Here is a 27,419-nt window from a genome sequence, read left to right as displayed (position 1 = left end):
AAATAATAAATTAATATTAGAATTTTGCAATCATATTTAACCAATATTTTTAGTATTTTTTTTTTATAGACATCGATATATCTTCTTTTATTTACCGCTATTGTTACAATTAATTTATTTGGACAGATGAGAATAAAGCGGCGGGCTCGCCATGTAATCGTAGCTCTTCAGAAGATGCAATTATCTAATTTATTCTTAAATATGTAAAAGTATGCAGACACTACAGGCTTTTTTTTTTCTTTTTTTTTTTATTTCTTCCCGCTGTCGCAAATTTCCATTTGTTTCTTCGGGCATATTATGAATCTGATTTGTTAAGAATATCTGAAGACATACATGATTATTATTGGCATCTAAGAAGAAGACGGCAATCTAACCGCTCGAAATCTAATTGAATTTAATCATGTCGGGCAGTTATCCGGCAGAGGAGACTCAAGCTGGAACTGTTATTTTTGTGGGAGGATAGGAATTAAAAGAATTAAGATTTAAAAAAACAGGAAATTTAAAAAGAAAAATAGCAAAATTATCCAAAAATGTAAGATGGTTTTGAAACTATTTTTTTTGTAATATTGGGGGGGTCTATATTATTAATGTAATAAACAGAAACGGTTCCGCACTGAATTGTGCAATACCTTACACCGAAGACCTTAGAAAAGCCTCAGTCCTCCTTTTAGAAGAAATGGTAATGGGTGCACGTGGACGAGAAGAGGAGATATCCAGGACAGAAGTCCGTAAATTAGAAAACCACGGCATCCACCATCCAAGATACAGAAAGTGCGTTTATTCCATATAATGTGCAGGTAAAATAGCAGGGAAGATGGAGCCGGGTGCAGGCCCCCCAAGGACGACGGCCGTTTCGCACCTTGTGTGCGTCTACGGGTCTAATCATTGGACCCATAGAAGCACACAAGGTGCGAAACGGCCATCGTCCTTGGGGGGCCTGCACCCGGACCCGTAGAAACACACAAGGTGCGAAGCAGACGTCGTCCTTGGGGGGCCTGCACCCGGCTCTCTCTTCCCCGCTATTTTACCTGCATGCTATATGGAATAAAAGCACTTTCTGGATCTTGGATGGTGTATGCCGTGGTTTTCTACTTTATGGACTTCTGGTCTATATTATTAATTATACCTTTAATTCTTCTAGTCCATGACAATATTTTTCATAACTTGCACTTCTCATCCCATTTAAAGGGAACCTGTCACCAGATTTTTCCCTATGCAAGTAAAAATACCACCTTCTGCAGCTCCTGGGCTGCATTCTATGAAGGTGCACCTTGTTGCTGGCCCCCTTTTCAGACCTCCAAAACAACTTTATAAAATATTACCTTTTGTATCTAAATTATTTCGGTGGGTTCTATTTCTCCTTCGTTCCCCCTTCCTGCCGCTGTACGCCGTCCCCTGTCTTGATTTGCATTGATGACGACAGTCCTGTCATCCTCCACGCTGATGCCGAAGTCTCGCGCATGCGCAGTTATCATAGGCCACTATCGCGGGCCTGAGCAGAAACTATCCCTCACGTGCGCCGTGGATGTATTGGCGCAGGTTCAAGATTATGGTCGGGTACAAGGATGCCGCTGGTGAGGTCATGCACAGCGCCGCCCATAATCTCGTGCCTATGCAAATGCATCCCTGGCGCGCGAGGGATAGTTTCTGCTCAGGCCCGTGATAGTGGCCTATGAAAACTGCGCATGCGCGAGACTTCGGCATCAGCGTGGAGGATGACGGGGACGTCGTCATCAATGCAAATTAAGACTGGGGGATGGTGAACAGCGGAAGGAGGGGGGAACGAAGGAGAAATAGAGCCCGCCTACAAGGCCCACTGAAATAATTTACATACGAAAAGGTAATATTTTATAACGTTGTTTTGGAGGTCTAAAAAGGGGGTCAGCAACAAGGTGCACCTTCATAGAATGCAGCCCAGGAGCTGCAGAAGGGGGTATTTTTAGTTGCATAGGGAAAAATCTGGTGACAGGTTCCCTTTAAACTTCCATTAGAAGCCATACAATGTTCCTGCCTTAAAAGGAACCTGTCACAAGTGCACTCAGAACCACGAGCATTCTGGGTATATATCTAGAATCCCTGTGTATGCCTCCCGCCTTCAAAGAGGCTCCATGCCCATGATCGAAAATTTCCCCGCACTTCTGGTCATAAATAGAAATTTTGAATTTTTCACACTGACCAATGGGTCTTTTTTAGACTTTAACTTCTTCTTGTTTCAGGAAACAATACATGTACATTGACCAGAAAGAACCTAATCAGACCCTCACTTTTCTATTTAAACATCTAAAAATGCGCGTGCAAAGGTCGTTATGAAGAAAGGGTTTGAGGTCGGATGTCATATCACTTGAGTGATTGGTGGATTTTGTGCATAGAGATGTTACCGTTCATTATACTCTTTCCTTTGGTGATATGTAAACTGCTGAAAACTCAGAAGGGACAGAATGGGAACAACGGTCAGACACCCAACTGTATATTTTCTTTTTAACTGTATAATGAAGCTACGTAAAGGCCATTGTAAAGGGAGCGGGAGCTGGGACATCACCTATTGTGATTGGTGGATCCTGTACTATTAAAGGCTTTACATTGTTACCCTGTCTCTGATGACAACGAGCCTGCTGAAAACTCTTCTTCAGAAATTATGAGTCTAAAAAGCCCTAATGACCACTGTACAAGATTGCTAATTTTGTAATTTTTTTAAATAAAGATTGTGATTAGGGATGATAAAATACCTCAAATACTCGGCTACGCCCATATTCGACGAATAGGTCGCCGCTATTCGACTATATCTGCGAATATTCAATGCGCAATGTAAGTCTATGAGAAACCTGAATAGTTGCCGAATAGCAACTATTTGGGCTTCCCATAGACTTACATTGCACATTAAATATTCGCATAGCGGCGACCTATTCGGCGAATATTCGTGAAGCCGAATATTGCCAAATATTTGTGATATATGATCATCCCTAATTGTGATATAGAAATTTGCCTTTTTTTGCAAAACACTTGATTTATACAATAGGTCATTTTATGATGATCATTTCCCTTTAATACCTGGGTCTCCACCGATACAAACTATTACCCTTTAAAAATGTAAGCCAGTATGGGAGAGTTGACTAGAACGTTTTGTTGGACAATGGTGCGGTGGCTCAAGTTGGTAGTCCATGGCCATTGGACCTGAGCCCTGTGAACCTCCTACTACCTGCTGTTATCTGCGGTACCTCTTTTGACCAATACAGTAAGTCTGATGTGCCATTGCGGCACATACGCCATGTCATTCCAGTCCTATTAAAGGGAATCTGTGAGCAGGTTTTTGCTACCCCATCTAAGTGCAGCATCGTGTAGGAAAAGAGACTCTGATTCCAATGATGTATCCCTTAGTTTACTGGGTGCAGCAGTTGTGACACAAGCAGAGTTTTTAGCACAGCTCAGAAAGCTAACCTCGCCCACACCACAGCTCTGCATGTACATTGTCTTTTAACCGCGAGCTGCTAATCAGTGCTGGGTGCATGATTGGACCAGGAGACAAAAGGTCAGCTAGTCTAGCAGTTGTAATCTCATGCTTATAAAACACTCATTGTATTGAAACAGCAGCACACAGCTAAATAAGTGACATATCGCTGGAATCAGTGTCTCAACCTCTACCTCATGCTGCCCTCAGATTACATAGATAAGCCTTGCTGACAGATTCCCTTTATTCAGAAGAAAGTACTAGGCGGGTCCTGTAAATCTTTTTGCTCAATTCTACATGATCGTAGAGCCAGCATCCCTGCAGTGACTCCAACTTACTCACTGCTCCGGCCAGTTTACTTCCTCCCCTGCTGCCCTGCGGCCATCTACATAAGCAGGAGCAGCTCTCCTCCTCCCGGGGCCTTTGCACACCACACAGGCTCCCTGGGACAGTGCTTAGGGCGCACGCTTGCACACCTGCCCTCCTCTTAACAGGCTGGAGTGCTATTTCCCGGAAATGTCTCTCAGTCTATAGCTGAGAGACAATATGTATTTAAGGCACCCTCCCATTTGGGGAGGTGCCTGTGCAATGTCCTTAGTCAGTTTTCCAGTCTTCTAGCTAGTTGTCAGACCCCATCATTGCTGTGTTAGTCACCTGTACATGTGCCCTCCTTCCCATACCTATCTACCTTGCCATGTTCACCATTCCTGTCCATACTTGGCTGCCTGTCTGCCTCAGCCATCCCGCCTGTACCTGCCTGTACCTGTGTGCATCTTCTCTCTTGGGGTTCAGCTGCCACAGTCCCGATCACTGCCCGGGGAGTGGTACCTGGTGCTTAGTTAAGCCTCTTCCACTATAGGGTAAGCCCGGGACCCCTGTGGTCCAGTGGGTCCACTCTTGCTTGCCACCTCAACAACACCAGCAACGAGCATTACAATGACAGTAGTGTGAGTCGGAGTATCTCTGAATCTATTAATTGATTAATTATTTCCTTTTTCTGTATAATTCTAATCTGTAAATCAATAAAATTTAAGGGACAGTGAAATTGCTCATAAATTTAGGAAAACTTAATTTTTACACACTATGAATTTCATTTATAAGGTTTTCTCAGGAAAACCCAAAATAATGAAACATTTGTGAAATTTACACCTCTGTACACAGATGGTCTCTGTGATCTCCGTACCGTACTTAATAGCCTTAGAAATACCCAAAGACGGCAAAGTCATTATTTTCAAACACAGATATTACGGGGACACTTTATTGTAGGGTATTGTTTTCTTGTAATAATGGATAAGTGATCAGACGTTAAATATGAGCACCAGGAAAAAAAAGTCAAAATAAAAAAGGTTAAAATAAAAAAAAAATTAACTGAGATTGTAATGACGGCCTAATGTAAAAAAAACCTTTCAAATGGTGAAAAGTGAATAAATAAAATGAAACGTACCATTAGCGAAATCTAATTCTTAAAGTCACTATTTTATACTTCTATGGTAAATAAGACAATGGAGAATAATCAGTCTGTCAGTGGTGAGAAGGTCTTAGGGGCCCTTTGCACACTACGACATCGCAGGTGCGATGTCGGTGGGGTGAAATCGAAAGTGACACACTTTAGTGTGTAAAGGCCGCTTTACACGCTGCGATATCGGTACCGATATCGCTAGCGTGGGTACCCGCCCCCATCTGTTGTGCGACACGGGCAAATCGCTGCCCGTGCCTCACAACATCGCCCAGACCCGTCACACTACTTACCTGCCCGGCGACGTCGCTGATTTCTAAGGGGGCGGTTCGTTCAGTGTCACAGCGACGTCACAGCTGCGTCACTGAACCGCCGCAGAAAATAAGCGGAGGGGCGGAGATGAGCGGGACGTAACATCCCACCCACCTCCTTCCTTCCGCATAGCGGCCGGGAGGCAGGTATGGAGATGTTCCTCGTTCCTGCGGTGTCACACGTACCGATGTGTGCTGCCGCAGGAACGAGGAACAACTTCGTTACTGCTGCAGTAACGATATTTGAGAATGGACCCCCATGTCACCGATGAGCGATTTTGCACGTTTTTGCAACGATGCAAAATCGCTCATAGGTGTCACACGCAACGGCATCGCTAATGCGGCCGGATATGCGTCACAAATTCCGTGACCCCAACGACTTCGCATTAGCAATGTCGTAGCGTGTAAAGCCCCCTTAAATCGTTTTAACTACGATTATCGAGCGCAAAAGCGTCGGTATCATATGATCGGTGTAGTGTCGGTCATTTTCATTATTTTGGCTGCAGCGACGGTAAGATGTTGTTCCTCGTTCCTGCGGCAGCACACACACTGTGTATGAAGTCGCAGGAGCGAGGAACATCTCCTACCTGCATCCCGTCTGCAATGTGAAAGGAAAGAGGTGGGCGGGATGTTTACGTCCCGCTCATCTCTGCCCCTCCGCGTCTATTGGCCGCCTGCCATGTGACGTCGCTGTGACGCCACACGACCCGCCCCCTTAGGAAGGAGGCGGGTCGCCGGCCAGAGCGCCGTCGCAGGGTAGGTAAGCGCATGTGAAGCTGCCGTAGCGATAATATTCGCTACGGCTGCTATCACAAGATATCGCAGCTGCAACGGGGGCGGGGACTATCGCGCTCGGCATCGCAACATCGGCTTGCGATGTCGTAGTGGGCAAAGGGCCCCTTAGATCCAATATTTTTTTTTTATTTTTGGAAACTTCACACAGGGACGAGGAAGACACAGATGAATAGTATCCACATTTATATGTGACTACTGGGACTAATAGGGGAGGACGTTCTGCCTAATAGTTCAATCTCACTGGTTGAAGTTGTCTTGGAACTATTGCTGACTATATATTTTAGAAAAAAGTTGACCAAACAAACTGATTTCCGGAGTTTCGGAAGTTTACCTTAACAGCTATCACTTCAGAGTCCTCCATACAGTAGAGCTCGTTACTACCGAATGCTCTTGTATTCTCTATGACTCCTCGTGGGCTGTCTTATCTTAATGAGATTGAAAGGGATTGCAGACAGAAACCTGACAAACTGGATACTTATCACTCCCTACTTCATATGTCGGGGGAACCTACCTACTGGACACATCTCGAAGTGACTTTTCTCTCTTGAGAACTAAAGGATCAGGCGTACTGAAATTGGCCATCCTGGTGCTTTTCCCCCGACATTAGTAGAATGAATGTTAGCCAGTCAAGCCGTACACAAAAAATTGGTGCATTTAGTACATGTAAGTTTAATGAGAATGGCCGCCTTTACACAACCTGGCGAGATATCAAGCAATTTCCATGTCTTGATATCAAGGATTGATCTATTGGCTTGCTTCTGGAAAAATCCCTCAGAATAGGAAGACATGAGTGCCTTAATACGTGTAGGTTTCCGGAACACATCTATGACCACCTTGAAGAAGTTCAATAGCCCTTGTGTTCAAAATTCGTATAACTTATGTAGAGCAAATCCATAAAGGAACTGTTTTATTTTTCCTTACACCCTTGGTTTCCAGATGTTTAGATCCAAAAGAAGAGAGAATACTGACGTTTTGTGAGATCTGCCTGTTACGGGAGGACTGACGGATTAGGATAAAGGTAGTGAATATCCCAATTGCCAGTCGGGGTCCACCATGCTCCAAGATAGTAAAAGAGCTGCTGGTAACCCGTAAGTCAGGCGGATAATACAGAGCTTGCTGGCTCCGAAATAATATGAGCTTGATCTAAGTAGAACGTCACTTGGACCAGGACTATTGTGAACCCTGTTCATGCCACAAAGTCCACACACCCAAACTAGGAACTCCCCTGTTAGCACCACAGGGGTCCTGGGGTACACTGTCCGCGTGCGTAGGGGGCACATCGGAACAGTCGGCGCAGCAGCCACAGGCCAGTTAACTCCATTGGACTGCTACAACAGCACTGGAGTGATAGGAGGGAAAGCGCAACATGCCAAGTCTTAGCGTGACAGGCACCGGATGCCAAACCCTACCTACCGCTTTCAGAAGTAGTGGGTGTTGCCGCGATATGGCTCTATCATGTAAGAACATGTGTAATGAAGACTGTGTCCCTTGGTGCGGTCTCCAGCCCCTTTTAAGTCATAGGGTCCGCCCCAAACCCAGGATGAGCCACAATGGCGCCTCCAGGGGCCAATAGCAGAGTGCCACATTATCAGTGACGTCACCAGCGGCCTATCCAGAACCACCACATCACTGATGACAAATGGGCAGCAGTACCCCAAACACCCTACCAGTCATCGCCTAATGACCAATGGTGGGGTGCCAGGTCATAGGCGCAAGCCAGTCCGGAGTGGCCACATTGTCAGGACATTTGATGCTATCCAGCCTATCAGGGCCTGCCACCTCACGGACATGTCCAGTGAAGTCTTTACTGGCCGTAGCCTCCAATACAATGCATGCTCAGTAGCCTGAACCACAGACTTTGCCTCAGAAATTAGACTATCAGCCTGAGCATGCTCAGTAGGCACAACACAGGACTTGGCCACAGAACGGAGTCCAAGAACCTGGGCAAAGAGACTTTTCGCAGTAAGTGTAGGAGCATGCTCAGAAGATTGAAATGAGGACTTGGCTTCAGAAATGGCACTATCAGGCTGAGCATGCTCACCAGGCGAAACACTGGACATAGGCTCTGGCTGGGGCAAATCGGCAGGCACATGCGCACTAGCCGCCTCTCGACACTTAGGCGTGGAGGAAGAAGCAGCCAGCTGGATGACCCGATGCATGGCCAAAAATGGCGTCCGGCACCTGGGAATAGTAGGAACCACAGCAGACTGCTTGCAGTTACGGCGGCGCCGATTTGTAACACTGCCTCTGCCACAATGGATCATATAAAATCTTTACTGGAAATAGTATTTTAGAACTGTGCTAAACCCATCTGTCATATCAATAAAAGGCCATCATTTGATTAATTTATTATATCCTATGGACAGTCCATCTTCTCTAGCTTTCGCGTGTCACTAAGGAGGTTTTTACAAACATCGCTGCCTGTCATGGCGGCATCAAGATTTGTGGAGGCTACAGATTCTTGCTCTCTGCCTGCTAACTTCTCTGATGTCTTTGATCAGCGCAGGCAGACTCGGGCATCGACCCACAGAATTTGAGTTCATAGACAGGCTGCTGGGCTGCTTGTAAGTCTCCTTTGATCACATGCTGTGGAGAAGTCAGTCACACATTCTTATATATGCTTTCTGGAACCTTTCTTCAACGCCCGCTATAGTTTATCTATACTAGTCTGGTGAGGTTTTGCGATCCAGACTTTCTGGAGGTTGTTGTACTTTATTGCTGTGAGCGGTTGTGGTGTTGACCCTTGCTGCCTTCCTTCTCTTGCTTTTCTCCTTAGTCGCTTACTGTTTGTTCCTGGGAGTTTGCAGTGTGTCTGAGTTTAGCTTTTTCCCCTGTCTGTCTTTATCTGTATTATCATCTCCCCCCTGCCCCTCACTTCCCTGAGGGGGGAGGGGCAGCCTAGTTCTGGTCAGGAGAACAGTAAAGGACCCGTTACACGCAACGACGTATTAACACTATATCGCCGGGGTCACGGATTCCGTGACGCATATCCGGCATCGTTAGCGACGTCGTTGCGTGTGACACCAATGAACGGCCGTTAACGATCAAAAATACTCACCTTATCGTTGATTGTTGACACGTCGTTCATTTTCAAAAAATCGTTGATTGTTGAGGACGCAGGTTGTTCGTCGTTCCTGAGGCAGCACACATCGCTACGTGTGACACCACGGGAACGACAAACTACAGCGTACCTGTAGCCGCCGGCAATGAGGAAGGAAGGAGGTGGGCGGGATGTTACGGCCGCTCATCTCCGCCCCTCCGCTTCTATTGGGTGGCTGCTTAGTGACGCCGCTGTGACGCCGCATGAACCGCCCCCTTAGAAAGGAGGTGGTTCACCGGCAACAGCAACATCGTTAGGTAGGTAAGTCCATGTGACGGCTCCTAACGATATTGTGCGCCACGGGCAGCGATCTGCCCGTGACGCACAAACGATGGGGGCGGGTGCTTTCACAAGCGATATCGCTAGCGATATCACTGCGTTTAAAGCCCCCTTAAGGCACAGGACTCTGGCATCTCCACCTTCAGGGGCAATCTTGGGGTCAGGGATAGCTTAAAGTTCCCTATTGTGAGGGTCAATATAGGAGCCTCTGTCCCTTGCTATCCTGCAGTCACATTGTGACATTGCATCATCATTCTAGACTAATGTGGACGACACTATTAAAATCTTTAAACATAAATTTGCAGGTCACATACTGTATATGTGCACATTACATGTTGCCCCCCCCAGTCATAATTCTGTTGAATGGTTTTCTTTATCTGATAGCACTAATTAGGAAAAAGCCCCTTCCTGCAAGTAAGGCACGAGACTCTGGCATCGCCACCATCAGGGGTAATCTGGAGGTTAGGATTAGTCTAGGGTCCCCTAGCATGAGGGACAGTATAGGAGCCCCTGTCCCTCATTATCCTACAGTCACATCATGACATTGTGTCACAGTTCTAGATTAATATGGAAGACACTATTAAAATCTTCAAACATACTGTATATTTGCAGGTCATATACTGTATATGTGCATTACATGTTGGGACCTTCCCCCTCCAATCATAATTTTGTTGAATGGTCTTCTTTATCTGATAACACTAATTAGGAATAAGCTCCTTCCTGGCAGTAAGGCACTAGACTCTGACATCTCCACCATCAGTGGTAATCCAGAGGTTAGGATTAGTCTACTGTCCCCTAGCATGAGGGACAGTATAGGAGTCCCTGTCCCTCTCTATCCTAGAGTTACATCATGACATTGCGTCACAGTTCCAGATTAATATGGTAGATACTATTAAAATCTTTAAACATATATTTACAGGTTATTTACTGTATATGTGCACATTACTTGTTGGCACCCCACCCCCAATCTAAATTCGGTTGAATGGTCTTCTTTATGTGATAACATTAATTAGGAATTAACCCCTTACTGCCAGTAAGGGATGAGACTCTGGCATCTCCACCATCAGGGGTAATCCAGAGGTTAGGATTTGCCTAGGGTCCTCTAGTGTGAGGGACATTATAGGAGCTCCTGTTCCTCACTATCCTACAGTCACATGATGACATTGCATAACAGTTCTAGACTAATAATATATCAGGGGTAATCTGGAGGTTAGGACTAGCCTTAAATCTTTAAACGTATATTTGTGGGTCACATACTTAATATGTGTACATTACATGTTGGCACCCCCAATGATATTCCTGTTGAATGGTCTTTTTAATCTGATAACACACACATTAGGAATTAACCCCTTCCTACCTTTAAACCACAAGACCGTAGCATCTCCACCACCAGGGGTAATCCGGAGGTTAGGATTTGCCTAGGGTCCTCCAGCATGAGGGATAATATAGGAGCCCCTTGTTCCTCACTCTCCTACAGTCACATCATTCATAGTTCTAGACTAATATGGGCGACACTATTAAAATCTTTAAACATATACAGTATTTCCAGGTTATTTACTGTTATGTGTACATTACATGTTGGCACCCCACCCCCAATAAAAAATCTGTTGATTGGTGTTCTTTACGTGATAACACTAATTAGGAATTAACCCCTTCCTGCCAGTAAGGCAGGAGACTCTGGCATCTCCACCATCAGAGGTAATCCGGAGGTTAGGATTAGCGTTAAATCTTTAAACATATATTTTCAGGTCACATACTGTATATGTACACAATACATGTTGGCACCCCACCCCCAATCAAAATTCAGTTGGTGTTCTTTATGTGATAACACTAATTAGGAATTAACCCCTTAATGCCAGTAAGGCACAAGACTCTTTCATCTTCACCATCAGGGGTAATCTAAAGGTTAGGATTAGCCTAGGGTCCCCTAGCATGACAGATGCTATAGGAATCCTTGTCCACTATCTTACAGTCACATTATGACATTGTGCACTAATATTTAGGACACTATTAAAATCTTTAAACATATATTTGCAGGTCACATACTGTATATGTCCACATTACATGTTGGCACCCCCTCAATCAAAATTCCATTGACTGGTGTGCTTCACAAATTTAGAATGAACTCCTTCCTGCCAGTAAGGCACGAGACTCTGGCATCTCCACCATCAGGGGTAATCTGGATGGTAGGATTAGGAATTAACCCCTTCCTGCCAGTAAGACACGAGACTCTGGTATCTCCACCATCAGGGGTAATCCGGAGGGTAGGATTAGGAATTAACCCCTTCCTGCCAGTAAGACACGAGACTCTGGCATCTCCACCATCAGGGGTAATCCGGAGGGTAGGATTAGGAATTAAACCCTTCCTGCCAGTAAGACAGGAGACTCTGGCATCTCCACCATCAGGGGTAATCAGGAAGGTAGGATTAGGAATTAACCCCTTCCTGTTAGTAAGGCAGGAGACTCTGGCATCTCCACCATCAGGGGTAATCTGGAGGGTAGGATTAGGAATTAACCCCTTCCTGCCATTGGTATTAGCAAACTATGGAAGGAATCAAATATTCTATATTCCTTCTGCTAAAATTGTGTAATTGCAGAAGCGAGGTGTCGGCAGATATCTCGGGGTGTATTTAGTTTCATGGATCATGCACTGATCTGTGGTGTAAACGCACAAGTTTCCAGCGCTGCAAAATGATTATTCCTGCACAATAGTCAACGCGAGGACCTGGGCTTGTGCTCTTGCCACTTTCTAATCACCGAGGGAATCCCCACCGTGGCATTAGTGTCAGGCACACCTACCCGCTCCACATGCCAAAGCTTAAAGCCCAGTTTGCACTTGATGGATTCCATTTGCACCCTCAGTTTTCTTTGAAGTCGTAGGGAGCAGATGGAGCCTTCATTGAGGCAATTAGAGCACCGCAGGAAGCACAAGCCACCAGCTGCTCGCAGGGTTGTATGTGCCCAGAATTAGCAAAGCACTTTTTAAGGTATCACCTCTGTCAGCAGACTGCGGGCGCACACTGAGATCAGGCAGCGTCTGCCTCCACCAAAGCTGCTTACCTGACTGCTTCCCTGTTTACCGCCAGGTTATCGATTGACGCGACGCTTCCCGGGCCCCGCATATCTCAGATGTAGATTGCATTTCCATTTATGTTTGTATTTTAAAAATAGGACAAAATCAATAGAAGAGACGCGCTGCAATAAATAGATTAAAGCGCGGCACACGTCGAGCTATTTGTAGATGCGCGTGCCAAAAATACAGTGATGCTCAATTTCCATTCATTATTTACAAGGCTCGTTATTTCTGTACATGCTTTCGGGATATAATAAATTAAAAAATTCTGCATCCATATGTGTCCGTCCCCATAATATACATTACCCCTCTGTTTTAGTAAATGATTGTATTTCCCATTGAATGATATTCTGCGTATTTCCGTCCCTCTGTTATTTCTACAGAAAATGTATACATAAATTGAGCATTGGATATACGACAATGAGTGAAAAATGAATGTCATAAAGACGGGTTATAATAAGAAAAGATACTCCAGAATTGGTAAAACATGAGGAATACAAATAATCACTAAACAGACATGTCGGGAGGGAGGCTTTCCATCTTTAAGGAATGTAACATAAGCAAAAAAGCTATTGATTATATCAGATTTTTGTATTAAATATATTTTTAAAAAATAAAACAGGATCCACCATTTACAGTAGATGATATCACAGCTCACCTCATCCCCTACTGTACAATGATGCATAATAGATCTACTGTACCATACAGTAGACAACACAGGATCCACCATTTACAATAGGTAACGTCACAGCGCGCCTCCTCCCACACCTGTACAGCGATGGATAATATAAATATATATATATATACATATATATATATTTATTTTATTTTTTTATATTATATATATATATATATATATATATATATATATATATATTGCATCACCATATATTGCATCCTGCATAATGACTGATACCACTATATACAGTGCATAACACAGGATCCACCATTCACAATAGGTGATGTCACAGTTCACCTCCTCCTCTTACTTTACAATGACTGATAACAACTCTATATACAGTAGATAACACAGGATCCATCATTCACAATAGCTGATATCACAGCTCACCTCCTCCTCCTGTACAATGACTGATAACTCTTCTATATATAGTAGATAACACAGAATCCACAAATCACAATAAGTGATATCACAGCTCACCTTCTCCTCCTCCTGTACAATGGCCTTTGTACATTAGATGCTTGAATACAAAATATAGGGTTGGATTCTGCTCATGTACATGTCGAGTTCCTGAAAAACCAGAAGTGGGGTTTTACAATAGCCCTAGTGGTCAGTGTGAAAATTGCAAGATTGCTAAAAAGAATTTCATATAGATGGCAATATGAAAAATAGAAAAAAAAATGAAAACACAAATATTTTTACCGTAAAATCAATAAATCAATTTCTGTGAACAATTTTTACCATGCAAAATTGTTGACAAATGCATTAGGTAGGAGGCCTGGAAAAGTGGTAAACCCTACCCTACCTCTGTATAGGGTGTTAGTGACTGAGAAAATGAAGTTCTAATGTGGTGGGTGCTAATAACGCTGCGGGTGGAAGTGACCTAATCTCTCTGCGGTAAGGCATCCGCCCCCTTCATGCCTTCCCTCCGCTCTTCAGTGGTGACTGTAATGTTCGCGCACCTGTCACTCATGTGCAGAGTAGACCGAGGGTTTGTAGGACGCCTATTGCCGAGCCGAGGCAACATCCGGCTTTACCAAAATCAGTTCCGGTATATAAACAATCGGAACTAAATATAAATGCGTGACTTTTTCTAGTTGGACGCAAAGATGTAGAACAGATTTTGTACCTATTTTTATTTTGATCATTTCTCATTCCTTATTTTTCAACAGAACTAGAATTGCATTTGAAGTGAAATTGCAGAAAACCAGCAGATCCACAGATTTCCGGGTGCCTCAGTCAATCTGTACCATGTTCAACGTCATGGTGGATGCAAAAGCACAGTCCACAAAACTCTGCAGTATGGAAATGGGACAAGAGGTAACAGCACACCCATGAAATGGGATTTTCTACCTGTCTTAGATCTTTGACCTATCTCTTTAGGCTGCTTTATATCAAAGCTGTGGGCGACCGGTCAAGGTATCATGTTGATGTATACAAACTCGAGGATTAGCGCATTTGCCAATTTGTTTCACCGCTAACTATTTGGATTGTTTTGTATCATTATCTGCAAAATAGTAAATTCTTTTATGCTTTTCTGTTTTTATTTTTCTATGTTCTAACTATTGGCATTGTTGATTGGGTTCTGTCACGGTCGTCTCTCTGTCTATGGACACTCGTGACAGGTTCAGGACTAGAGTCACTCATTATCATCTAAGGCTCTATATTTAAACATAGTTTAATTTCTTTTGAGACCTAGGGCGTTAATGTCAGTTTTGTTGCCAGCAGCTCCTAACAGAGCATTTCAGCTGCAGCTACTTTTGGTTTAAGTAGTGGTGTTTCCCAGCAACCTTCGCTGAAGATACAAATCCATTGTATTCTGGCTGCCTTGGTGGAAGGTCCTGTCTAAGAGTGTTCCAAAAGTTGGATGTTGTCTTTTTTGTTGCTGTTTTCCCCTGTTTGTCTTACCTTACCTTGTGTCGTATTAGTGCAGCGGTAGGTCTAGTGAATCTCACCTACCAGCTCACTAGCCAGGACATCTACAGGGTTTCTCAGGGTCACAGTTTCCTGCTCAGGAGACTGTATAGGGACTGGCTAGGAGAGCAGGGACAGCTGCAGATGAGGATAGGAGGTGTCCCATCTACCTTTCTCAGTAGCACCAGGGCCATCATTGTTATACTGTCCCCTGTGTCCCCCCTTTTTTGTGGTGTTGTTTGTTCTATTTTTGTTGAGCGTCAGGCTCCCCGTTGGTCTGAACGCACATGCCACTCTTGTTATTCCTGGCACGCATGACAGTTTCTGGGTTTTAATCAAGCAATGGCAGCATCTGCATGGAGTTTGTATGTTCTTCCTGTGTTTGTAAGGGGTTATTCTCAATTATCTAGTTTTCTCCTATACATTGAATGGTTGACTAGCTATCTATAACATTTGTGTCTCAGATAGGAAATAAAGATTTTGAGCCCCATTGGGGATAATGCTGTACAGTAGCGCAATTGAAGCACGTGGGCAAAAGCGCCAACTGGGCTGCAAATTATTGCAAGTCATTAATAGCATTACTCTTTTTTCATTAGGCCAAGGGGACTTTTTAGGTCCCCTAGGCTCCAGGACTGATTGCAACCCCTGCAGCTATGGTAGTTACGCCCCTGGTGCTGTGTAATATCATGCTGCCCAAACCATTGCGGTCCGGTATGAAATGATATGGCGTAGTTTGAAAGGCCTTTAGTCGGAGTCAAGAACTAGTCTGGCTCCATCTTCGCGAACATATCCTTGCACCGCTTATTGTGATTGACAGGACTCTCACTAAGTGAATTCATGGAAAACACCTGTCAATCACTCACCTGCAGTGGCACTGGGAATACCCGGCCAGAGGATGGCGGTAAACTAAACTCATTTCTGCCTATGGCTCACAGACAGATCTTCAAGCTATGTTTTCTCTCATTGCTATTGTTGGTTCGTGAAGAAGGAGCATGCTAGCTCCGAAACGCGTAGAACTATGAACAAGAAATTCTGTTGATCAGACCAATTGCTCTCTGATTCTACCCTTGAATTAAAAGTCCTGCAAAGCTTCCAATTGTCCTGAAAGACGTGCATGACAATCTGAGGTTTTCCAGATTATAGCTAACCTCCTTGAACGCAAATACAATCTACAAGTAGGGACCTCAACATTTATGGTCATGTGTAAACAGATATATGTTCTTTACAACTGTCACACACTATCTATAATGTTTATTCAGTGTTTTCGGGCTTTATATTTCTATCTCTAAGTCTGAGCTGTGACGTCCTCTCGCTCTCCAGATTCACCACAAAATGGCCGGTGAATTCCTGAAATTTGTTGTACTCATTTCTACAGATTATTCTATATACTAGTAAGATAAAGATGTTTACAGTGTATAAGAGAAAATGTAAGGGGGCCATAAACATTTCATTAAAGGTTGTCCAGGACTAAATGTATATATTGAACAGCTATCCTTGAGGTAGGTCATCATTACCCGGACCTGTTGCATCTAACACTCTGTAACTGTTTGCAGTTGTTTCAACCGGATGTACCAGAAGAGCGGAGCTCCATACATTCTGTAATGACCATTCTTGGGAATTGCAGGTGAGATCTAATTCACTTTGATCTCATTGTGCTCTCTGACCATCTAAGAGATTGGTCATCAATATGTAACTTCTGGACAACCCCTTTAATGTCAAATATGTCACCAATGCTGATGGAGCCGGTTGACTATGAGGGTGCTCTATCGTTACCCATACACAGGTGCGGAACAGATGGGGACATATATACCAGAGTGCCTAGGAGGGAGGTGCCCAGGATGGATGGGACATATATATACCAGGATGGAGACAAATAAACCAGGACATATATACCAGGAGGAGTACATATATGCTAGGAAGGGGACAATAAACCTGGATGGAGACATAGATACCAGGATGGGCCCAAAAGGGGGACATATATACAAGTAGAGGGGACATACATACCAGGAAGGGCCCAGGATAGGGACATATATACCAAGAAGAGGACATATTTGATAGGAAGGGGACAATAAACAAGGATGAGATCATAGATACCAGGATGGGACCGGGGGGGGACATACATACAAGGAGGGGGGACATACATAACAGGAAGGGCCCAGGATGGGAACATATATACCATGGTGGGGCCCAGGGGAGAAACATATATACCACGAGGGGGACAGTATATACCAGGATGGGGACAGTATATGCCAGGATAGGAGACATATTTACTAGGATCGAGGACATATATAACAGGATGGGGAACATATATACCGGGATTGGGGGACATATTTACCAGGAAATAGCCCAGGATGTGGAACATTTACCAGGATGGGGGACATATTTCCCAGGAAGGAGCCCAGAATAGAGGACATTAGTACAGGATGGGGAAACATTGCTACATAATGAGGGGGGAGTGCAATTCTTATGTCTTTATAGGATTTAGAATGCTTAATGTATACATACATATACATACATCTGACCAACATGCAGGAATGGGGGGCCAGGTCCAAATTTTGCATCAGGGCCCATCAAACTTTAGTTACGCCACTGCCCATACAACAGGTGTCAAAGGAAAGAAAGAATGGGCTGTTGGATTTCAATGATCGATCTTGTGCCTAAGGCCCCTTTCACACGTCAGTGATTCTGGTACGTTTGTGCTTTTTTTTAAACGTACCAGAATCACTGACATACGCAGACCCATTATAATGAATGGGTCTGCTCACACGTCAATGATTTGTCACTGCACGTGTCTCCGTGCGGCGTACCCGCGTGTGCGTGATTGCTGCACGGAGACATGTCCATTTTTTTCTGGCATCACTGATGTTCCACGCACCACGCAGTGGTGTGATCTGTGAAACACGTGCCAGAAAAAAACGTGCTTTTAAAATAAAAAACATTTTTACTCACCCGGCGTCCAGCGATGTCCTCTGCAGCACGTTCTCCCTGCTCCTTCTGTGCCGGCTGATTACTGTTGCGCATATTCATTATGCGCGACACAGCCGACCCGGAAGCAGCTCCTGCGGGGGTCACCGCCGGCCGGATGCTGCGTCGCGGGAGCGATCAGGACCATGGAGAGCAGGAGCGGGCGCAGGTGAGTGAATCTCTAAGTGCAATCAGGAGCCACGGAGAACGGAGCCCGGATTGCACTTAGACAACCCACGTGTGCCGTGATTTTCGGCACACGCAGGGACATGTGCGTGTTTTACACGCCAGTGAAAAACGTCTGTGTTTTTCACTGACGTGTGAAACAGGCCTAACGGAGATATCTTCCAGTGACTTACTTCCCTCTCTCCATTGAGAACACATGTGGGAGCTAAGCGCAGATGAGCGAATCGAAGGACTAGTCACCAGAACAAGATGTCTGAAGTCTATGACCACCTTTAGTATTCTTGTTTTGGGGCCTTCAAGTCATCGGTTGACTAACTTCAATATATCATATACATTTGCCATCTAGAAAAGTGGCGTTAGTCAATCTCGGTCAATTTGAAGCACTGAAAAACTATAGATTCCTTTCCTATATCTTATTTCGTTGACATGTAATTACTAAACAATACCTCTCGTTGTGTTCTGTGTCATTGATTGTTCTGTTCTATACGTCGCATTTAACGTTTGTCCCCGAGACTCCTACAGACAATACATTTTCTAGATTACTGAGCGGTCCGCCACTTAGTTGGCTCCTGGACGTGTCATACCTATGACTTTTGAAGAAAGAATTATTGGTGTACATTGATGCTATCGTACAGTAAATTGTTAATGTTTACGGTTGTGTAATCCCGTTGTATGGAAATTCTACACTTTTTTGAAAGGCTGTAATTACGGACAATGCAAACAATACGGCATTCTCAACTTTCTAATTCCTTCCTCCAGTCTGGGGAAAGACTGTATTGTAACAGGTGCCACTGGGATTTTTTCAGAGGTAAAGGAGTTAAAATTAAAGGTATCATTAGAAGAAGTATATTCTCACCAAACAATCAATCATTGTCCTTTATTTGCCACAGAATCCCACTTGTCTCACTTGAGATGAATAGACGCTCTTGCGGTATTATGTGGTAGGAAGACGAATTGATCATTTTTTCCAAGCAAGGTGATGTAAGAGAACAGAAAAACTTAGAAAGAAGTTTCCAGATTACTATTGTAATACATATATTAACCCCTTAGAAATTACATATTTTTACTGATGTTCAAAAACAACAAATTGTGATGATCAAGTTCTTCTCACCGACAGCGGTCACAAACCAATCTAAAATTTCTGGCTTTACGAATTGCAAGAGATCTTTGAGAAATGGGTCATCAAGTTTTCTTGCTTAATTGTATACTGTGCCTACTCTGACGGAAGCACCGGGATTGGGTTATTACCAAAAATGACCCATGGAAGTTCGGTTCGGCGGCTGCAGACAGACTTTTGAAAAAGTACGGTTTGGGACCCGGACTTGACCTGAACCCCAATGGAAGTCACTAATTGGGCAGTTTGAGTCTCCACGCACATGCAGCCAGCCATACACAGATCACTTCCAGTGGAGGGTGGGCAGAGTTCTTCCATTTTTTTTCTTTGGTGCACTCTACATCCGATCATGCTGTTGTTACCCCCACTGTGAGCTGATCAAACACTACAAGTGGCTCGCACTGGGTTGAACACTAAGGGGTACTTTGCACACTGCGGCATCGCTAGCCGATGCTAGCGATGCTGAATGCGATAGTCCCCGCCCCCGTTGCAGTTGGCATATCTTGTGATAGCTGCCGTAGCGAACATTATCGCTACGGCAGCTTCACATGCACTTACCTGCTCTGTGACGTCGCTCTGGCCGGCGACCCGCCTCCTTCCTAAGGGGGCAGGTTGTGCGGCATCACAGCGACGTCACACGGCAGGCGGCCAATAGAAGCGGAGAGGCGGAGATGAGCGGGACGTAAACATCCCGGCCACCCCCTTCCTTCCGTATAGCCGGTGGAGGCCGGTAAGGAGATGTTCCTCACTCCTGCGGCTTCACACACAGCGATGTGTGCTGCCGCAGGAACGAGCAACAACATCGTAACAGCGGTTGTCCCGACATTATCGAAATGTCCGACGCTACACAGATCGACGATTTACGACGCTTTTGCGATCGTTTATCGGCGCATCTAGGCTTTACACGTTGCGACATCGTTACCGGCGCCGGATGTGCGTTACTTTCGATATGACCCCGACGATATCGCAGTAGCAATGTCGCAACGTGCAAAGTACCCCTAAGTGTACCCGAGCACAGCGATGCTCTCGCAAGTGGTTATACGTAAACCACCCGAACTATGGTATTTTTGGAAAAGTCTGTGTTTGGTATGAACACCGAATATCAGGTTCACTTAACTGTAATGATGGACCATTGCAAGATGCTATTCGAAGCAGGACCTATAAAGTTGGCAACATAAATAAAAAACAATTGATTTGGTTATAGAGGAGCACAGACATCAAACCCAGGCCCTGGTGATACAGAACAACTAAAGGCTCCTGTGCCAAGTAAATACGGCACTTGGTGATTTTGCAGGGAGATCCAGGAACATTCAAGTTATTTCTCCGCATATATCTATACTTTGAACTGTGAACTTCTATCAGTCATGGTTCTCTTATCTATAATCTGAATAAACTGCCCCTATTGCCATAAAGAGAGAGTAGGGGCTAAAAAAAACCAACTTTATACTCACTGTTGCCCTCCTAACCCCACCTCCACTACTTCAGCTTCTTGGTCGTATGTTTATCCATGGTTCCACTCACTTTTCTGCCACTAAAGAATTTTTCAGTATCTGTAATTGGCTTTACAAGATCATGTCATGTGTTGGCCTACGCGTCAAAGTGACCATTTGCCACCAGACTCCTGAGCCTCCATTGGCGTGACGAAAAAATGTGGTGTTGGGTTTACATCAAAAAAAGTAGGCACAGCGTAAGAACAGGGGAAGAAAGGTGACAATAACTTTTTTTTGTAACCGATTTCCGGCCCTCAAAAAATTACAGCAAAATTCCAGTAGCTTTTAATTTTTTGAGAAATTTCTTAACGATCTTGATTCATTATGAAATATGAATCGATTCACTTATCTCTATAAGCAAGCTAGGGTAATTGTCATAATGCAATAAAATAATAAAACAAGTAACACCCACTTGACTATTTCCTGACGCTGCTTTTCCCATGATTCCCCGGTCTTCCTCTGATCTCTGTGCTTCATGCACACAGCAATGTCATGTTGACATGTGACTTGTGGCCAATCACTGGGTTGGAAGAATGGAGACTGATTGGGGAACGGATAGGCATCAGCACTGGGGATAGTGGGAATTTTTAAAGTATTATTTCTTTTAGTATTTTATAGCATTTAGAGCAGTTTTTAAAACTTTTAATTGGCTGGGCAACCCCTTTACTTATTCCAATCATGTGCATGTATGAAACTAAACCAAGGAGTGACAAAAATGCAACACTCACTTCCACTGATCTCCCAACACTCTTGTTCTGAGATTTCCCACTGTAATGCTTGCGGCTGGTGCAAGGGCAGCAAGCGGGGTTAGTAGACCCACTGGGCCACAGGGAAGACCTAGGATTATTACCCTTTAGTAGGAGGGGCTTAACTAAGTGCCTACTGCGAGGCCGACGCCAGGTACCACTCACAGGGCAGTGACTGGGTCTGTGGCAGCTGACCCCCAGGACAGGTGATGGACTCAGGTACAGGCGGGATGACTGAGGCAGGCTGAACAGGCAGGTACGGACAGGAATGGTGGGTACGGCAGGGACAGATAGGTATGGGAAGGCACAGGTGACGGACATAGGGACAACAGGACAGGAGCACAGGAACCTGACAACTAGCTAGTTATGAAAACATAAAATTTATAATGTGAACAGTTGTTCACCTCCCTTCTATTTTTGTCTGCCAACTAGCTTGTAGCAGATTGGTATACTAACTAACTAAGGTCGTTGCGCAGGCACCTCCCCTAATGGGAGGGTGCATTTTATACATAGTGCCTCTTAGCCGTAGGCTGAGAGATATTTCCAGGAAATAGCATGCCAACACTTTAACAGGAGGCCGGTGTCTACAAGCGCATCTTAGGAGCACTCCCAGGTACCCTGTGCAGCATGCACAGGGCCCGGAAGGGGAAGGAATCAGCAGATCATGTGGAAGGTTGCTAGACAGCAGGGGAGAACGGGACCTGGCCGAGGCAATGAATCTACACTGGTTTCTTTTTCCTGGTCTCTCCTCAATGCACAGGAAACACCCTTTCAGCCAATCAATGGTCACTTTTCTAACCCTTAGCCAGTGATAGGCTGAGCAGCATTTCTTTCTTCTCAAGAAAGAAGTGACCAGTTGGAAACCCGGGGAACATTGGAAGAGCATATCAATGGAAGGGGATATTGCCTTTTTATTTTCTAAGCCACTAGGTGCTTAATTGAAACAAGACTGTTTTAGGAAAGAATAGACCTAAAAAAAAATCTAATACCCAATAGCGTTTGTAGACATTTTTCTGGCTCCAATGTTTGCTAACGGAGAACGTCCACCTATTAAATTACCTTGCAGCCAGTGTTTCCAGGATGTTTCAACGAGATAGATGGAATATACACACTGCAGAAAAGTGTCACTCAAATTAACAGGGAATCAGGCTAACGAATGTGTTGTGTGAAGTTGTTCTGAGGTAATGTAGCATAAGTGCTATGGAAAGTGACAGTTGCTGTGGTATGGCATTTAAAAAAAAAAAAGCTGAGTTGATAGACACATGAAACACATGGAAATTATCAGTGCATAAGTTACTGTCTCACACTAAACTATGGTATAAAGCAACTTCTAAAGTTACTGGTTTTTAAATTAGTCTGATCCAATCCTATTGGTCGAAAGTATGATTCGAAAGGTGCAAAGGGAGCTAAAGCCATTAATGAGCATTATACTATTTATGAGAGTTTAAAGGGAGCGTGTCATATCCCCAAATGATATCAACCTGCAGATATTGGGTTAATCTGCTGTAAATAACGTTACGATCCTGTCCAGCTACCTTACGGAATCCTCGGCTTATAATCTGCATGTAAATAACCTTATGATCCTGTCCAGCTACCTTACGGAATCCTCGGCAGTTAATCTGCAGGTAAATAACGTTACGATCCTGTCCAGCTACCTTACGGAATCCTCGGCTGTTAATCTGCCGGTAAATAACGTTACGATCCTGTCCAGCTACCTTACGGAATCATCGGCTGTTAATCTGCAGGTAAATAACGTTATGATCCTGTCTAGCTACCTTACGGAATCCTCAACTGTTAATCTGCAGGTAAATAACGTTACGATCCTGTCCAGCTACCTTACAGAATCCGCAACTGTTAATCTGCAGGTAAATAACGTTACGATCCTGTCCAGCTACCTTACAGAATCCTCGGCTGTTAATCTGCTGTAAATAACGTTACGATCCTGTCCAGCTACCTTACAGAATCCGCAACTGTTAATCTGCAGGTAAATAACGTTACGATCCTGTCCAGCTACCTTACAGAATCCTCGGCTGTTAATCTGCTGTAAATAATGTTACGATCCTGTCCAGCTACCTTACGGAATCCTCAACTGTTAATCTGCAGGTAAATAACATTACGATCCTGTCCAGCTACCTTACAGAATCCTCGGGTAATAATAATCTGCATGTAAATAACGTTACGATCCTGTCCAGCTACCTTACGGAATCCTCGGCAGTTAATCTGCAGGTAAATAATGTTACGATCCCGTCCAGCTACCTTACCGAATCCTCGGCTAATAATCTGCATGTAAATAACCTTATGATCCTGTCCAGCTACCCTACGGAATCCTCGGCTGTTAATCTGCTATAAATAACGTTACGATCCTGTCCAGCTACCTTACGGAATCCTCGTCAGTTAATCTGCAGGTAAATAACATTACGATCCTGTCCAGCTACCTTACAGAATCCTCGGGTAATAATAATCTGCATGTAAATAACGTTACGATCCTGTCCAGCTACTTTACGGAATCCTCGGCAAATGAACTTTATTACTCTTTGCAACCACACTCCGGCACTATGACTGACAGCTCTCTGCAGTGCACCTATACAGAGTGGGCTGTCAATCAAAGTGTGGAGGTGAGATTATAGCCATCACTGACAATGCTTACAGTGCTGTGACTATAGCCACGTCGAAAAGCTGGCGGCTTCCAAAAGATAAAGTTCATTTTCATCCTGTAGTGATGAATCCAATATAGACAAAAAGACTGACAGCACTCAGTGTGGGAGTGCCATCAGTCTTTTGGTCTAGGTTATGGAGTCATGCCCTCTAACTGTGCACCCCTCCCCCATGAGCCACAGGTGATTTTATTCTCTATAGTAGGTTCCTTCATGCTCATACACATGGATGTTTGTAACCCGGAGCGAGGCTTCAGTTCAGTGTAGGATCCCAGTATACAAGATATGCCTTGACGTGGCTCTGCTTTTTTAATATATATTTTTTGTGTCCATCATGATCTTTAAGGATTATATGAAATGTGTCTTTTATTCATGTGGATTGCTGGATTTGCCCTTGTTTTTTGGATCTGTACCCTTCCGATGACTAGCTGGAATTAATCTCTGTGCAATCCTCTCCTCCTCACCAGGATCAGAACATTTTTGGTGGACTGGCTGATAAGTACTTTTTCCCTTTCTTTCATACCAAAAGTTTTTGATGGGGCTTAGGTCCAGGATCTGTGCGGCCGGTCATGTTCTTCCACCAACTCTTTTCCTAAACATGATTGTATGGAGCTTGTGCATTGGGCACAGTCATAGCAAACAGAGAAGGGCCTTCCCCAAACTGTTCCCACAAAGCTGGAAGCAACAGTTCTCCGCAATGTCTTGGGCTGAAGCATTAAGATTTCTCTTTACTGGAACTAAGGGGTTTTCGTTGACCCCTGATAACAGCCCAGAACATTATCCTCCTCCCCTAAACTGTACAGCGGGCACAATGCAATCAGGGAGGTAATGTTCTCCATTAACCAAACCCAGACTTGTCCATCAGACGCAGATAGAGCAGTGTGATCCGTCACTGCACAGAACACGTCTCCTTCAGAGTCTAGTGGTGGCAGCTTTACACCGTTCCATCCGACGCTCAACATTGTGCTTGGTGATGTACAGCTCGGCATTGTGCTTGGTGATATATAGCTGCTACATACAGGATACATTTCCTCCAGAGTCCAGTGGTGGCGGCTTTACACAGCTCCATCCGATGCTCGGCATTGTGCTTGGTGATGTACAGCTCTGCATTGTGCTTGATGATATACGGCTGCTACATACAGGATACATTTCCTCCAGAATTTGGTGGTGGCGGCTTTACATAGTTCCATCAGAGGGTCGGCATTGTACTAGGTGATGTAAAGGTCAGCATTGTGCTTGGTGATGTATGTCTGCTACATACAGGACACTTCTCCTCCAGAATCTAGTGGTAGTGGCTTTACACCATTCCAGCCAATGCCGGGCATTATGGTTGGTGATTTTTGGGTTGGCATTGTGCTTGGTGATTTACATCTGCTATATACAGGATACGTCTCCTCCAGAATCTGGTGGTGGTGGCTTTACATCGTTCCATCCAACGGTTGGCATTGTGCTTGGTGATGTACAGGTCAACATGGTGCTTTGTGATGTACGTCTACTACATACAGGATACGTCTACTCCAGAATCTGGTGGTGGCAGTTTTACATCGTTCCATCCAATGGTCGGCATTGTGCTTGTTGATGTATGGGACAACATTGTGCTTTGTGATATACGTCTGCTACATACAGGATACATCTCTTCCAGAATCTTGTGGGGGTGGCTTTACACTGTTCCATCCTACGCCCTGCATTATGGTTGGTGATTTACAGGTTGGCATTGTGCTTGGTGATGTATGTCTGCTTCATACAGGCTACATCTCCAGAATATGGTGGTAACGGCTTTATACCGTTCCATCCTACGCCCCCCAGCATTATGGTTGGTGATTTACAGGTTGGCATTGTGCTTGGTGATGTATGTCTGCTACATACAGGATACGTCTCCTCCAGAATATGGTGGTAGCGGCTTTACACCGTTCCATCCTACGCCCGGCATTATGGTTGGGTGATTTATGAGTGGACATTGTGCTTGGTGATGTACAGGTCGGCATTGTGCTTGGTGATATTCATTTGCTACATACAGGTTACATCTCCTCCAAAATCTGGTGGTGGTGTCTTTACACCGTTCCATCCTACGCCCGGCATTATGGTTGGTGAGTTACGGGTTGGCATTATGGTTGGTGATTTACGGCTCAGCATTGTGCTTGGTGATGTTCGGCTCCTGCAGCTGTTCATCCATGAAGCTCCCGACGGGCACAATGTTTGTGCTGATGTTACCAGAGGAGCTCTGGAATCTGCAGTTATGGGGTCAGCAGAGCGGTGGTGACTTTTTTTGCCCTCTGCTTCTCAGCACTCGGCCCCCCGCTCTGTAATGTTATGGGGTTTCGGCTACTTTTCTTTATATGGTGTATATACAAGAACTTGCGTTTTTAGAAATTAATGCAAATATTTCCATCTAAGTATCAATATTGTAAATTAAAAAAAATCCATCCTTCCTACATACACAGTAATCGGCGGTTTTGCCGACCTGGTGACGTTTTTCGCCTCGTCTTCGTTGCTCGATCACTAAACTTTGTATCATAATCTGATTCTAATTAAAGCCATATTTTAAGTCTCTCCCACAGATTCTTAAACATTTGTTACATTCATACCGATTACAATGCCCGAGAAAACATACTGACGAAATAACTTCCATCAACGTAACTGAGCTGATGAAAACAGATTGTTTGATCTCAACCACAAGAGGGAAAACTTGTTTTGCATTATTTGGAATATAATTTGCATCTAATTACATACGAGCGCCACAAAGTTTTTATCTTCACAGCAAAGAAAAAACTTGTAGCGCTGTTGGAAAGTGAGTGAAGATTCTTAAGACGTATGGTTCTACATGGAAGAGTGAAAAGAAAGCAATTTCTTAAAATATAAGGGATTCTTCACAGATATATACTATATCTTATTTATGTGATAAGGTTGGAAATTGCATGACCGTACACTAATAGGGGAATGCCATGATATCAAGCACACCATCATGCAACAGCGCCACATGTAGATAATCGTATGTGACGTCGCCCAGAACAGTCAATCACATCCTAGATGAAGAAATCAATCATTTGATTGGTTGTCAAAAAGTTGCTCTTGGAATGTTTATATGCACAGAGTATGATTGCATTATTTGGGAACCTTGCGGTACGCCTTAAAGGGATGTCAAGAGGTTTTTACAAACATCGCTGACTGTCATGGCCGCATCAAGATCTGTGCAGACTTCAAATTCTGGCACAG

General features: G+C 44.3%; 1 protein-coding gene across 10 annotated transcripts in view; it reads left to right on the top strand.

Annotated features, from left to right (window-relative positions):
* The window catches only part of CADPS (calcium dependent secretion activator), a 657,127-nt gene that overhangs the window by 524,082 nt on the left and 105,626 nt on the right, over positions 1–27,419 (top strand). For all 10 annotated transcript variants that reach the window (XM_075321362.1, XM_075321365.1, XM_075321364.1 and 7 more), the window contains one exon: positions 14,311–14,458. In XM_075321362.1, coding sequence (XP_075177477.1) covers positions 14,311–14,458 — 148 coding nt within the window. The remainder of the gene's footprint in view (positions 1–14,310; positions 14,459–27,419) is intronic.

The sequence above is a fragment of the Anomaloglossus baeobatrachus genome, chromosome 8, assembly GCF_048569485.1.
Source record: "Anomaloglossus baeobatrachus isolate aAnoBae1 chromosome 8, aAnoBae1.hap1, whole genome shotgun sequence".
NCBI classification, from domain to species: Eukaryota; Metazoa; Chordata; class Amphibia; order Anura; family Aromobatidae; genus Anomaloglossus; species Anomaloglossus baeobatrachus.
This window is presented reverse-complemented; position numbering and strand designations above follow the sequence as displayed.